The sequence below is a fragment of the Euleptes europaea genome, chromosome 17, assembly GCF_029931775.1.
Source record: "Euleptes europaea isolate rEulEur1 chromosome 17, rEulEur1.hap1, whole genome shotgun sequence".
NCBI classification, from domain to species: Eukaryota; Metazoa; Chordata; class Lepidosauria; order Squamata; family Sphaerodactylidae; genus Euleptes; species Euleptes europaea.
Window position 1 is genome coordinate 14070297 of NC_079328.1, and position 14713 is coordinate 14085009.

Consider the following 14713-nt stretch of genomic DNA (forward strand, 5'->3'; position numbering starts at 1 on the left):
ACGGTGCGTTCTCTGAGATGAATCAGCAGTCTGGTGGGCACTGGTTCTTGTAGGTTATCCTGGCTGTGTAACCGTGGTCTTGGAATTTTCTTTCCTGACGTTTCGCCAGCAGCTGTGGCAGGCATCTTCAGAGGAGTAACACTGAAGGACAGTGTCTCTCAGTGTCAAGTGTGTAGGAAGAGTCAGAGAGGGGTTGGGTTTGAGTTGAGTACTGTCCTGCAGAAGTAATGTGCTAATCATTGTCCCGTAAGTATCAAGATAATGTACTAATGAGGGTGTGGTATGTTAATATGGAACCATTGTATCCTGAAGTGATCTGTTAATGTGTGAAATCCAAAGCTAATCTGCATGGCTATTGTTGACTGTAGCCTTTGTTAGTCTGGAGGTTTTTCAGGGCAGGAAGCCAAGCCTTATTCATTCTTAAACTCTTCTTCTTTTCTGTTAAAGTTGTGCTGATGTTTATGAATTTCAATGGCTTCTCTGTGCAATCTGACAAAATAGTTGGTAGAATTGTCCAGTCTTTCAGTGTCTTGGAATAAGACCCTGTGTCCTGTTTGTGTCAGTCCATGTTCAGCCACTGCTGATTTCTCAGGTTGGCCAAGTCTGCAGTATCTTTCATGTTCTTTTATCCTTGTTTGTATGCTGCGTTTTGTGGTCCCGATGTAAACTTCTCCACAGCTGCAAGGTATACGACATACTCCTGCAGAGGTGAGGGGGTCTCTTTTGTCTTTTGCTGATCGTAGCATTTGTTGTATTTTCTTGGTGGGTTTAAACACTGTTTGTAGGTTATGTTTTTTCAAAAGTTTCTCCATCCTATCAATGACTCCTTTAATAAATGGCAAGAATACCTTTCCTATGGGAGACTGTTTTTCCTGAGTTTTCTGATTTTTGTTTGGTTTAATGGCCCTTCTGATTTCATTCTTGGAATAGCCGTTTGCTAGCAGTGCGTGATTTAAATGATTAGTTTCTTCCTTGAGAAACTGTGGTTCACAGATCCGTCTTGCACGGTCCATTAATGTTTTGACTATTCCTCTTTTCTGTCGGGGGTGGTGGTTGGAGTTTTTGTGTAAGTAGCGATCTGTGTGAGTTGGTTTCCGGTAGACCTTGTGACCTAACTGAAAGTTTGTTTTACGGATGACAAGGGTATCAAGAAATGGGAGTTTACCCTCAATTTCCTTTTCCATGGTAAACTGAATGTTTGGATGGGAACTGTTTGTTCACACATTTCTTGGAAATACGAAGACCAGCTAAAGTCCATCTGGAATGCCTTTGACCACCAATCGAGACACACTGTTCCCTTGCAGGCTGAGAGCAAAAGGAAAACAAACCACCTGGTAGTCTTTATATTTAAAATAATTGAGATAAATTTAACAGGATGCACAAGGCATAGAATCGGTTAAAGCCACATTTTTACTGGCTTTTGTATGTTCAATGAGTGGGCAAAGAGTGGACTCCATCACTTGCTTCTTCTTCCCAGAGGACATGCGGTAACCTAAAACCAGCACTAAAGTTAACCTAGGCACCTGCCTGCATTTTGCAGAGAAACCCAGCAAGTTCAGGCCTTTACACTGTGGCTTGAAAATTCTGTCCCCTCCCCGGCCTTGTGGTTGTCAGGGTCCTCTTCACTACCAGTGGGAGGTTTTTGCGGCAGAGCCTGAGGAGGGCGGGGTTTGAGAAGGGGAGAACATCAATGCCATAGAGTCCAATTGCCAAAGTGGCCATTTTCTCCCGGTGAACTGATCTCTATCGGCGGGAGATCAGTTGTAACAGCAGGAGAACTCCAGTTAGTACCTGGAGGTTGGCAACGCTACCCAGCCTCCTACTTTTACATTTTTGTAAAATCCAGCCTAATGAAAAGCTCTGGTGAGCTCAAAGGCTTGTGCAATGTTTTGTGTCGGTTTGGTTTTGTCCTAATAGAAGGTATTACAGAGATTCTGTTCTTGTTTTTGGATGTTGCATGGACCAATATGTGTTTAAAATGAGTACCCAGCTTGCTGGGGGTAAAGGGAAGATGACTGGGGAAGGCACGGGCAAACCACCCCGCAAACAAAGTCTGCCTAGGAAACATCGGGATGTGACGTCACCCCATGGATCAGGAATGACCCGGGGCTTGCACAGGGGACCTTTACCTTTTTAATATGTGTTTACAACTCCCCCCCCAAAAGCATCCCAGCCATGGTTAATTCAAAGCAATGCAAGTGCCTGAAAGGTGGTGGTGCAAGTGATGGGGTTAAGTTAATGCATCATCATAATGCATCATAATGCATCAGTCCTAGTAAACAAGACATGACATTTGTGTACGTGGCAAGGAAGGGGACGGACTAACCGGTACAGGTGGCCAATTAGGGCAGCCAGAGTCCTGTGATTGACATGAGGCAAGTAGCTTATCAGCTTCTTGTACTGCTCCAATCTTCGGGGCTTCTCGGGAATTTCTGGACGGAAAAGAGCAAAGCATTATAAGCTGGGTAATACCACCAAATAGGGTTGCCAGCTCCAGGTTAGGAAGTACCTGGAGAATGTGGGGGTGGAAGCTGAGGAGGGCGGGGTTTGGAGAGGGGAGGGACTTCAGTGCCATAGAGTCCAATTGCCAAAGTGACCATTGTCTCCAGGGGAACTGAGCTCTGTCGCCTGGAGATCAGTTGTGATAGCGGGAGATCTCCAGCCACCACCTGCTAGTTGGCAACCCTACTACCAAAGTATCATATTGCCTACCACAAATAAAGCTCTACATCTTGTTTCCGTGGTTTACTGATGCACTTTATGAAATTGAAATTATTAATACGGACTGAATAAGGACTGAGCATTTTGGCTTACATTTTGCATCGTAAAGCCTTATGCTGAGAGCTGGGGTCTTACTTAGACCAATTGTGATATACATTTCTTTGCTCCAGAATTGTGGTTATTGAATGTTTCCAATATATATCTGTAATAGCATGAGTTGCTATTGTTTGGTTTCTTTATTTTAGAAACAATTGTTTTGTGCTATATTTTGAATTCCAGCCTCCAGATGGTGGCTGGAGCTCTCCTGGGATAACAACTGATCTCCAGGAGACAGAGATCAGTTCACCTGGAGAAAATGGATGCTTTGAAAGGCGGACTCTATGGCATTATACCCCATTGAAGCCTCTCCCATTCCCAAACCCCACCCTCCTCAGCCTCCACCCCAAAAATCTCTAGGTATTTCCCAACCCAGAGCTGACAACCCTACCAAGAAGCATAATGGACTGTTTTGGAGGGTAAGACATTTGGGAAGGGAGAATGGCTTGTGAGCCCTGCACACTATGGTACCCAACAAGACGCCAGACAACAGAGAGGCAGCGAAACTCAGGAAAGAGTGAACTCTGGCCACTTATGCAGGGTCATTTTTGATGCTTGCTCAAAGCTCCCTTTTTTAAATGTGACCTTTGAAATGCCTATTCATGGTCCTGATGCAAAAGGAGAAATTCCATCCCCCCCATTCGCCTGCTCCTTCGCTCCTTCATTTGCATAGCCATTGAAAATGGTTGTTTGCATAGCTAAGCCCACGTTTGTGATTTTTCATGGTTCCTTCAGTAAATGCTTCGGTGCAGGGGTGGAGCAAGCACAAAAGGTCGTGTTAAAAGGGCTCTTAAGAAATGCGAAGCAGGTATGCGCCAGCTTCGCAGTCGCTTCCTGAATGACAGTTCAGCGTGAAAAACTCAAAAAAATATGTGGGGCAATTCAGTTTGGAACACGCTGCTAATTACCAAGCATAGACGGCCTCTACAAGATTTAATATAAGCAGAATAAATGATGCAGACTATTCAATGTATGAAAAATGTTACTTGATCTAATGAATCACGGTGGTTTCTTGTGCATGAACTCCATTTGGCTGAACTAGTAATGGTGTTACTGAGAGAATGTGGCCAGTGCCAACGGGGTCAAATTGCACTCTTTGCGCCCTGTGGCAAAGCAGGACATTAAGAACATAAGAACATAAGAAAGGCCCTGCTGGATCAGACCAAGGCCCATCAAGTCCAGCAGTCTGTTCCCACAGTGGCCAACCAGGGGCCTCTAGGAAGCCCACAAACAAGACAAGTGCAGCAGCACCATCCTAACTGTGTTCCACCGCACCCAAATGACAGTGGATGACAGTGGGGCTCCTGGATATCTCTTGCGTTGTTTCTTTTTGCCGTATTTTATTTGGTATTTTCCAACTAAAACAATCCCACGGAGCACAAAGACCGTGTCTAGTTGCTTAAAATGGTGAAATACTAAATTAATAATAAGGTAATATATCAAACCTCTCTGAGATAATTGTTTCATTTAACTATAATGGCAGCGGAAGATTTGCTGGCACCATCTACTGGAAGCTGAAGGAAGCAGCAAGTGAAGAAATCTCATTTGGTCCTGAGCCAGCAAGTTAACTCAGAGGCGAGACTTCTCCCTAGTCCTCAATGGAGGGGATAAACAGCCCCCTCTCAGATGAAGAAGGAGTAGTAGTAGTTGGTTTTTATATGCCGACTTTCTCTACCACTTAAGGGAGAATCAAACCAGCTTACAATCTCCTTCCCTTCCCCACAACAGACACCCTGTGAGGTAGGTGGGGCTGAGAGAGCACTTAATAGAACTGTGACTAGCCCAAGGTCACCCAGCTGGCTTCATGTGTAGGAGAGGGGAAACTATCCCGGTTCACCAGATTAGCCTCCGCCGCTCATGTGGAGGAGTGGGGAATCAAACCCGGTTCTTCAGATCATAGTCCACTGCTCTAAACCACCACTCTTAACCACTACACCATGCTGGAACAAGTGAGACAGAAGACCTGGCTTGCTAGGGAACATTTTCTCCGAGGAAGACCTGCAGTTACCCAGACCTGCAATGGAGACACGTGCCAGACAGAGCCTTCCCCCCTCCTTTGTCAAGGTCACACGAATAGACGAGGAATGAATTTATCTGAGCAATGTGTTCTCCTTTTTAAAACTTAAAAAAGGTCAGTAAGAAAAAAAGTAAACTTTTGCAAGGTCAGTGAATTGGCCCAAAGGTTACCTTACTGATACCTTTCAACAACTTCTTTGAGCTCTTAAAATCTGTGCCTGATTTGCAAACAAAAGATACTCCATGGGACCAAATCCATAATAATCCTATTTCATTGATTTTGCTAATGGGAACCAGCAAGTGATGCAGGTAAGCAATGGAACCCAGCATGCAAGTATTTATGTTCATGGATCTGAAACCAGATGATATTCATGCTCTCTTCTGAATTCATTCCTAATTAAGCATGTATTGATTATTCAGAATCTAAAAGCCTGCCCTCGGGTCTCCCAAGTTAAAGCAGCTAAACTGTGCGCAGCCACCATGTGAAATGAGCAAGGCATCGAGCTGGTTTCTTCAGCTCTAGCATGCTGAAGCTATAAAATCAACATAAGAACAGCCTTGTGGGATCAGACCAATGAGGGTCCATCTAGTTCAGCATCCTGCTTCATACAGTGGCCAACAAGCTGCCCTGGAGGATCAACAGAGCAGGCATCAAGGGCAAAATCTTCCCCATATTAGGTATCAGAGGTTTACTGCCTCTGAATAGGGAGGTTCCCTTTATTCTCTATGGCTAGTAGCCATTGATGGACCTGTCCTCCATGAAACTGTCTCCCTCTTAGCCATCCATTCTCTCGGCCTGCACTACATCCAATGGGAGCAAATTCCACATTTTAATAATAAGTATTTCCTTTTGTCCAGCCGGCATCTATCACCCATCAACTTCATCTGATGCCCCCAACTTCTAGTATTTTGGGAGAGGGATAAAAAGTTCTCTCGGTCCTCTCTCTCTCTCTCGCTGTCAAGTCACAGCCCACTTATGGTGACCCCTTATGGGGTTTTCAAGGCAAGAGACATTCAGAGGTGGTTTGCCATTGCATTAGCTGTTTAAAGGTGTTAAGACTTAAAATAGGCTGCTTACATGAAACTCTGCAGATTCCTCTACCAAGAAGAAGAATGTGGCATTCTGCCTTCTTCACCCTGATACTCAGCTTGAGTGTCCTTTTTCAAGAAGCTTTGTCTCTGGGGTTCTCTCATGCTCCCCTTCAAAGTCTCCCTGCTAAACTTCCATGTTCAGCTCCCCTGTTAACAGACTCTGTGTTTCTCATAACTTTATAGTAATGATCTCTGAATTGGTGGAAATGTTTGGGAAAATGCACCAGAAAGGTGCTAAGTACGGTTAGTTCCAGGATAAACAACGGAACCCAAAGAGTAATCTTAACCAACATTTATTGGTGGGCTCCCGTGTCGCAGAGTGGTAAGCTGCAGTACTGCAGTCCAAGCTCTGCTCACAACCTGAGTTCGATCCCAATGGAAGATGGTTTCAGGTAGCCAGCTCAGGGCTGACTCCGCCTTCCATCCTTCCGAGGTCGGTCAAATGAGTACCCAGGTTGCTGAGGGTAAAGGGAAGATGACTGGGGAAGGCACTGGCAAACCACCCCGTAAACAAAGTCTGCCTAGTAAACGTCGGGATGTGATGTCACCCCATGGGTCAGGAATGACCCAGTGTTTGCACAAGGGACCTTTACCTTTTTTTAAACCTGGTAATTAAATTAATTACAAGTACCTGGTAATTAAAGAATTACCTTTGTCCAGGATGCTTGCAAACAGAGTAACTGGTAGCTCGCCATAATTTACCCCCAATCTTGAGATTCAAACCAGTAGGTCCAACTTCTTAAATCGCTCATGCAAATACTACCAAACTGGGCCTCTGTGTTCCATGGGCCCACCACGCTTTGGATGGGGGGTATGAAGACAGACTCCATTATCTGGCTGCAATCCCAGGAGAAGATTGATACCTGCAGCTTCTTGCCACTGGGGGTGTAGGTGTAAGGTGAACACAGGATCCTCCAGCTCCCGAAAGAACCTCTTCAGCACATCCGTCACATCCTCAATGAAGTTATCACTGATGCGCAACTTGACATTTCGGGCGTCACGTCGGAACTCCTCCATCAGAGCCTTGATGCGAGATTTGGCTCCGTTCTTCCGATAAACACCTTCATGTCGCAACCCTAACGAAGAAGCAGGGGGAGGGACTGAAAAAGACTCCCGTGGGGAAATTGTGGGTGTATGAGTGTGTGCATGCACAAAAAGAAACTGAGATAGAAAGATTCCACAAGGAATTGCCCAAGGAAATATAGTACAGTATTGATTTTAATCTATAGCTGGTACCATCCAAAGGCCCCGACCTGGATGGCTCATGCTGGCCCGATCTCGTCAGCTCTTGGTAGCTAAGCAGGATTGGCCCTGGTTAGTACTTGGATGGGAGACCACCAAGGAAGTCTAGGGTTGCTACACAGAGGAAGGAAATGGCACACCACCCATGTCCATCTCTTGCCTTGAAAACCCTACAGGCCTCTGTATTTCAGGACACTGAACACAATAGGAACTCCTATGTATAAATAATGAAAGTATAATTTATTAGAAGCGCTATATAAAAGTTAAAATTATTTAAAAGCATTAAAATAGCACAATGGCATTTCCTGAGGTTGATAACTATAACCACATACCAAACGTGTTTCGGCCTATGGGGCCTTCATCAGTGGTTAATTAAAACCCTTTGTTAAACCTGCACACCTTTACAGAAATACATTAATGAATACAAACAGTTCAAACCCAACCAGGCATGTGTATATGTTGTAAATTCTATTCTCAATTACTCAAACATCTGGTATAATAGGTTCTTGTTGTAATACTGGTTAGTATAAGTCTCTCAAATACTATGTGTGCAGGTATCAACCTAGGTGTGTGCTAAGTTGATACCTGCACACATAGTATTTGAGAGACTTATACTAACCAGTATTACAACAAGAACCTATTATACCAGATGTTTGAGTAATTGGTTATAGAATTTACAACATATACACATGCCTGGTTGGGTTTGAGCTGTTTGTATTTGTATTCATTAATGTATTTCTGTAAACGTGTGCAGGTTTAACAAAGGGTTTTAATTAACCACTGATGAAGACCCCATAGGCCGAAACGCGTTTGGTATGTGGTTATAGTTATCAACCTCGGGAAATGCCATTGTGCTATTTTAATGCTTTCTAAATAATTTTAACTTTTATATAGCGCTTCTAACAAATTATACTTTCAGTATTTATAGATAGACTTATATATATTTTCCTTTCACCCAACCTTGGGTACCCAGCTTTTGTTTTTAGGTTGGGTTTTATTCCCCTCCTTTTTTCTTCCACAATAGGAACTCCACCACTGATAAGTTTTTTAAAAAACCCCTACAGCTTTCTTCAGAACATCAGTAGCGAAAACTTTAAAGAGCGCTTTGGGGTTGAGCTCTGGATGATGGGGTTGAGCTCTGGATGATGGTGCAAATGATGTTCGCCTGACAGGTGGGGACTCGGAGGGGCCACTCACCATACTGGGTGATGAAGGCAATGCAGCTGTTCACGATGATGGGGATGCCGCTCCGGCTGAGCTGCTGGTCCCGCAAGGCGTTCCCTTGGCCTCCTGCCGAGGCCTGGATTGCAACGCACCATGCCGAGAAGTCCAGCCGAGAGGCCCCTTGGAGATGAAAGGTCCTGAAAGCGAAGAGCCCCGTCTGAATTGGAAGGCGCGGCAGGGTTTTCGAAGAGTGTGCGGCCATCCTCAACAAGGGCCAGGGCTTTTTCGGTGGAATGGCCTTCCTGGTGCCATCAGGGCCCTGTGGGACCTTATGGAGCTATTCCGCCTGGCCTACAACTGAGGGCAGCCGCAAGTTTATCCATCATGACTGGCTTCCCCATCCTTCCCCCTGACTCTTGACATCTGGGGTGGGGTTGACCTGCCGTTGTGACTCCTGTGTTACACTGTGGGGTATACCCAGTTACACTGTGGTGTCTGAGTTGTTTTTAAGGCCATCTGGTTTATGGTTTTAACGTGACGTTTTAAATTATTGTGCTATGGTTTTATGTATTTTAAAGGCTGTTACCTGCCCTGAGCTCGGCCTCGGCTGGGAATGAGAGTGGGCTATAAATTTGAATAATAAATAAATAAATAAAAATGTGTGAGCAGGTCTTCGCTCTTGCGCCCCTTCCAGCGGCAGCTTTCTTCTCTACCACTTGGGCTCTACCTGGCCAACAGAATGCCCCCCTACAGGACTGGAAGACTGCAGGTAAAGGAAAACTGGCTTCATCTAAATGGAAAGGTAACAGAAAGCCCCGGAATGACAGAGGCTGCTCGATTTTTCTGCCCAGAGCCAGCTCCGGGATGCTATTTCCCTGCCTCCATCACTGGGCTTAAGCTATCTACAGACCCTTCCTCCTCCCTTCTCCTCACACAGCTCACCGCCCCATCTCCACGAGGACCAGCATTTCCTTCTTCTCTGGATCTTCAGCAAGAGGGACCACACCTGCAAAGAGACGGAGAAAACAATCCAGGGTCCTGCGGAGAAGGGCATGAACCTCACGCCTTGAGCTAAACCCCCCTCCCGAATCCTCCGTTCACTTCCAGCCGGCCAGAGAGCAGCGCGCCTGACGCGGGGGTACGGGCCGGGCCGGGGCCACACTCACTAAGCTCCTGCAGCTGCCGCAGATTGATGCTGTCCTCGGTGGCTCCCTCCCCTTCCTTGGGGCAGATGAAGAGGTGGGACTTCTGGAGGACGAAGAAGCCTTGCAGCCACTGGTCGGGATTCAGCATGGACTTGTAGCTTAGCCTGCCCACCCGCTGGAACTCGTAGCTCAGCAGGCAGTGACAGCAGAGAGGGGTGAACCACTGCAAGGAAGGAGGAGTCGGATCCAGAGAGGCTCTCTCAAAGGAAGGGGGCACCCAGGCTGGCTGGCCCCTCGCCCTCCAGCTGATGCACGGAGAGGTCTGACCTCTCACCCTCCAGCTGATGCATGGAGGTGTCTGACCTCTCGCACTCCAGCTGATGGGTGGTGGGGTCTGACCTCTCACCCTCCAGCTGATGCGTGGAGCTGATGCGTGGAGCGGTCTGACCTCTCACCCTCCAGCTGATGCGTGGAGCGGTCTGACCTCTCACCCTCCAGCTGATGCATGGAGTGGTCTGACCTCTCACCCTCCAGCTGATGCGTGGAGCGGTCTGACCCCTCGCCCTCCAGCTGATGCATGGACGGGTGTGACCTCTTGTCCTTCAGCTGATGCATGGAGGGGTCTGACCTCTCGCCCTCCAGCTGATGTGTGGAGCGGTCTGACCTCTCACCCTCCAGCTGATGTGTGGAGCGGTCTGACCTCTCACCCTCCAGCTGATGCACGGAGGTGTCTGACCTCTCGCCCTCCAGCTGATGGGTGGTGGGGTCTGACCTCTCGCCCTCCAGCTGATGCATGGAGCGGTCTGACCTCTCGCCCTCCAGCTGATGCGTGGAGCGGTCTGACCTCTCACCCTCCAGCTGATACGTGGAGCGGTCTGACCCCTCGCCCTCCAGCTGATGCATGGAGCAGTCTGACCTCTCGCCCTCCAGCTGATGCGTAAAGCAGTCTGACCTCTTGCCCTGCAGCTGATGCATGGACGGGTGTGACCCCTCGCCCTTCAGCTGATGCATGGAGGGGTCTGACCTCTCGCCCTCCAGCTGATGTATGGGGGGGGTCTGACCTATCACCCTCCAGCTGATTCATGGAGGAGTCTGACCTCTCGCCCTCCAGCTGATGTATGGAGGGGTCAAATGGGGAAGCCTGACCAGAGGTCCCTTGTATAGGATGAAGCAGGGCTGACGGGGAGAGAAGGTGGGCAAAAGACAACCCACCTTGCACATGGGGGCTTCCAGGGCAGGATGGATGGAAAGAGGAGGAGCCTGTGCTCCGGAGAGCAAGATATGACTTGGGCAGGAAGGTGCTCCCGTCTCCTCCCATTACCTTGCCAATGGCACTGGCCCAGGACTGCAACGTGTCCGGCCCGTCCGCCCCCAGTGGCTGCACTCGATCGCTGCTCAGATACAGCTCCAGTGTGAAGGGAAACCTGCTGGGGCAAGCGAAGGGGTCACAGAGGGCAGAGCCATTCCTTCCTCTCAGGCCCGCCCTGGACAAGACAAAGCAGGCCAGAAGAGAAAGAAGAGTGCAAGGAAAGGCCTCCAGGATCAGATCAAGGGTTTATTTCAGCCAACATCTAACTTCCCAGGTAGGCAGTGGAGCCAAAATGTTCTGCCTGTGGGGCAAATAGTAGCTCTGGATTGGGGGAGAATTTGCACTGGGAGTATGGTGCAGGAATAAAGTCATTTACCCCTCCCTAAATGTCATGGCCCTGTTCTGATTTTTTTTTTTGGGAGGGGGACTTTGGCTCTGATTTTGGGGAGGGGACTGTGGCTATTCTAAACAGTAATAAAAAATTGATATCCTTGCATCTTAGAATCATAGAGTTGGAAAGGGCCATACAGGACATGTAGTCCAACCCGCTGCTCAATGCAGGATCACCTAGAACAGTGATTGCGAACCTTTTAGAGACCGAGTGCCCAAACTGCAACCCCAAACCCCCTTATTTATAGCAAAGTGCCAACACGGCAATTTAACCTGAATACTGAGGTTTTAGTTTAGAAAAAACAACACATACATTATTAACATCTTTTGCTTTAAAAGAAAAACACAATAACAGAGCTTTCAATGATACAAACAACTTTTTATTGAAAGGTAAAAGTTTGCATTTGGCATGCTTTTGAACAATTAATGTTTGTTCAAAGCCCCTAAGCTGGGCAGCGGGCAGTCCAGGGAAGGGGAGTGGTTTGAACTGCTCTGCAGCGGGAGTAAAGGGAAGGCAGACGCGATGGCTGCTCAACTTACCCACACGTGCCCACAGAGAGGGCTCGGCATGTCAAGTCCGGCACCCATGCCATAGGTTCGCCAACACGGACCTAGAACATCCCTGACAAATGCTTGTCCAGCCTTTGCTGATTCCACTGTTGAACTCTTACTGTAAAAGTCCCCCCACCTCCGAATATCCAGCTGGTTCCTCTCCGCTCCTGTCTCACTGTGCAACCCCTTCCTCAGCTACGTAAGCATGACCTGACTCCTACAGAATTTGGCTTTAAATGTCCAGCTGGATTCAATGCCACTGTCTAACCATTTTTTAAATGAAGGCTAACCGTAACCTGGAATATCACTAAAAAGCAATAATCCAGGTAGTATCATTATCCGTCCTCAGCTACATAAACATGACCTGGCTCCAAGATAAATTAATTTGAAGACTACCTTGAAAAATGGATAAAATGGAGGAGAACATGAGCTACCTGAAGGAAAGAGAGAGAGAGAGAAAGAGAGAGAGAAAGAAAGAGAGAGAGAGAGAGAGAGAGGCCCCCAAATACCTGTCTGAGGAGCCAGGACTGGCTGGGGCATATATTCGGTTGACACCCAGTGACATCACTTCCTCCATTTCTACCTTCCCCAAAGGCTCCAAGCTCCTGTCACTCTCATAAACCAGAAGACACTTCTCCAGGGAGCACCAGACTCTCTGAAATTCTGCATGGGAGAGAGCACTCGTCACAACCAACACCTCTCTTTCCACAGGAGAGGAGCCCTACCCCACCTTTCTACTTACCCTCTCTGCTTTTCTTGGCAGCTGCAAGTTTGGTCATGGCTGGGGCCTTGTACAGGTAGCCGCACTGGGCCACTGGCTGGGTGACCTCATTGTAGACCCCTTCCAGGTTCAGTTCTTCCACACCACCTATCAGGGGTACAGAATCACTCCTATATTTCGTTTGAGGTATACCTAAGCAGCATCATGAAACGTACATTTCAAAGGATTCTGGAGATTAGGCAGACCAGCAGATAAATGCAAACGTACTCTGCAAAGTAGGGGAGAATCCCATTCTCCAAATCATTATTGTCAACACTTGTGATTTGGGGGGAGGAGGAGGAAGAGGAGGAAGAAAAAGAAGAAGAAGAGGAGGAGGAGGAGGAGGAGGAGGAGGAGGAGAAGGAGTAGTAGTAGTAGTAGTTGGTTTTTATATGACGACTTTCTCTCCCACCTAAGGAAGAATCAAACTGGCTTACAGTCACCTTCCCTTCCCCTACCCTCAACAGACACCCTGTGAGGTAGGTGGGGCTGAGAGAGTGTGATTAGCCCAAGGTCACCCAGTTGGCTTCATGTGTAGGAGGGGGGAAACCAACCCAATTCACCAGATTAGCCTCTGCTGCTCATGTGGAGGAGTGGGGAATCAAACCTGGTTCTCCAGATCAGAGTCCACTGCTCCAAACCACCGTTCTTAACCACTACACCACGCTGGTTCCCCAATATAAAGTTGTCTTTGCTCAGAACCACCAGTATTTACTTTCTTAACATTTGCTTAAAGTTGCCAAGGGATGACTTGTAGTAGCAGGAAAGGACAGAAATGTTCTTCATAAATGATTGTGGCACACCCTTTTTATAAAAAGGGCAACATCCCTGGCATTTGCAGGCTTTTCCGCAGGGTATGATGGATGTCAGGAAGACGACCCATAGCAGCATGCATAGCAGTTGGGCTTAAACATAGTTGAGGGTCTAAGAAGGGAAGTCATCCTCCCCTCTTGCCCTACATGTGAAGATGCAGAGAGAAGGCAGAGACCGCACTTACCTGGACCGCTCTGTCGCTGGTCTCTCCCAGTCTCCAGAACAGCCTCATAACTTCCTGCTTCGCTTTCTGGGGAAGCCGCAAAGAACTGCAGCATCGTCTTCAAGAGCCCGGGTCCAGAAACAGCTGCACACAGAGCCTGAAAAAGGGGAACCAATCCATACAGCAACTCAGCAAAAAGAGAAGATGAAGAAGAGTTGGTTTTTATATGACGACTTTCTTTACCACTTAAGGGAGAATCACAAAATCACAAAAATCACAAAATCACGCAAGGTTGGAAGAGACCACAAGGGCCATCCAGTCCAACCCCCTGCCATGCAGGATCCCAAAATCAAAGCGCTCCCGACAGATGGCCATCCAACTTCTGCTTAAAGACCTCCAAAGACGGGGACTCCACCCCGCCCCCGAGGCAAGGCATTCCACCGTTGAACCGCCCTCACTGTCAGAAAGTTCTTCCTAATGTTTAGGTGGAATCGCTTTTCTCTTAGTTTAAATCCATTACTCCGTGTTCTAGTCTCTGAAGCAACAGAGAACAAGCTAGCTCCTCATTAACATGGCATCCCTTCAAATGTTTAAACATGGCTATCATGTCACCCCTTAACCTTCTCTTCTCCAGACTAAACAAACCCAACTCCTTAAGTCTCTCCGCATAGGGCATAGATTCCAGACCTTTGACCAGTCTGGTCGCTCTCCTCTGGACCCGCTCCAATTTGTCAACATCCTTCTTAAATTGTGGAGCCCAAATCTGCACACAGTGAGGTCTGACCAATGCAGAATACAGTGGTAGTATTACTTCCCTTGATCTAGACACAATACTCCTATTGATGCAGCCCAGAATTGCATTGGCCTTCTTAGCCACCATATCACACTGTTGACTCATATTCAGTTTGTGGTCTACTAAGACTCCCAGATCTCTTTCACATGTACTGTTGTCAAGCCAGCTATCCCCCATCCTGTACCTGTGCCTTAAGTTGTTTCTGCCTAGGGGAAGTACCTTACACTTCTCCCTATTAAAATCCATTTTATTGTTTATGGCCCAGCTCTCCAGTCTATCAAGGTCATTCTGAACTCTGACCCTTTCCTCTGGGGTATTAACTACCCCTCCCAACTTGGTGTCATCTGCAAATTTAATTATCATGTCCTCTATTCCATCCTCCAAGTCATTTATAAAAATGTTAAATAGCACCGGTCCCAAGACAGACCCCTGTGGTAATCCACTGGTCACTCCTCTC

General features: G+C 47.4%; 1 protein-coding gene across 1 annotated transcript in view; it reads right to left on the bottom strand.

The window, feature by feature from the left end:
* ARAP3 (ArfGAP with RhoGAP domain, ankyrin repeat and PH domain 3) overlaps positions 1–14713 on the bottom strand; it is a 57562-nt gene that overhangs the window by 12981 nt on the left and 29868 nt on the right. Inside the window, 9 exon segments of the mRNA XM_056862301.1 lie at positions 2327–2432; positions 6789–7001; positions 8365–8528; positions 9274–9337; positions 9498–9699; positions 10798–10900; positions 12237–12390; positions 12470–12595; positions 13485–13620. Coding sequence (XP_056718279.1) covers positions 2327–2432; positions 6789–7001; positions 8365–8528; positions 9274–9337; positions 9498–9699; positions 10798–10900; positions 12237–12390; positions 12470–12595; positions 13485–13620 — 1268 coding nt within the window.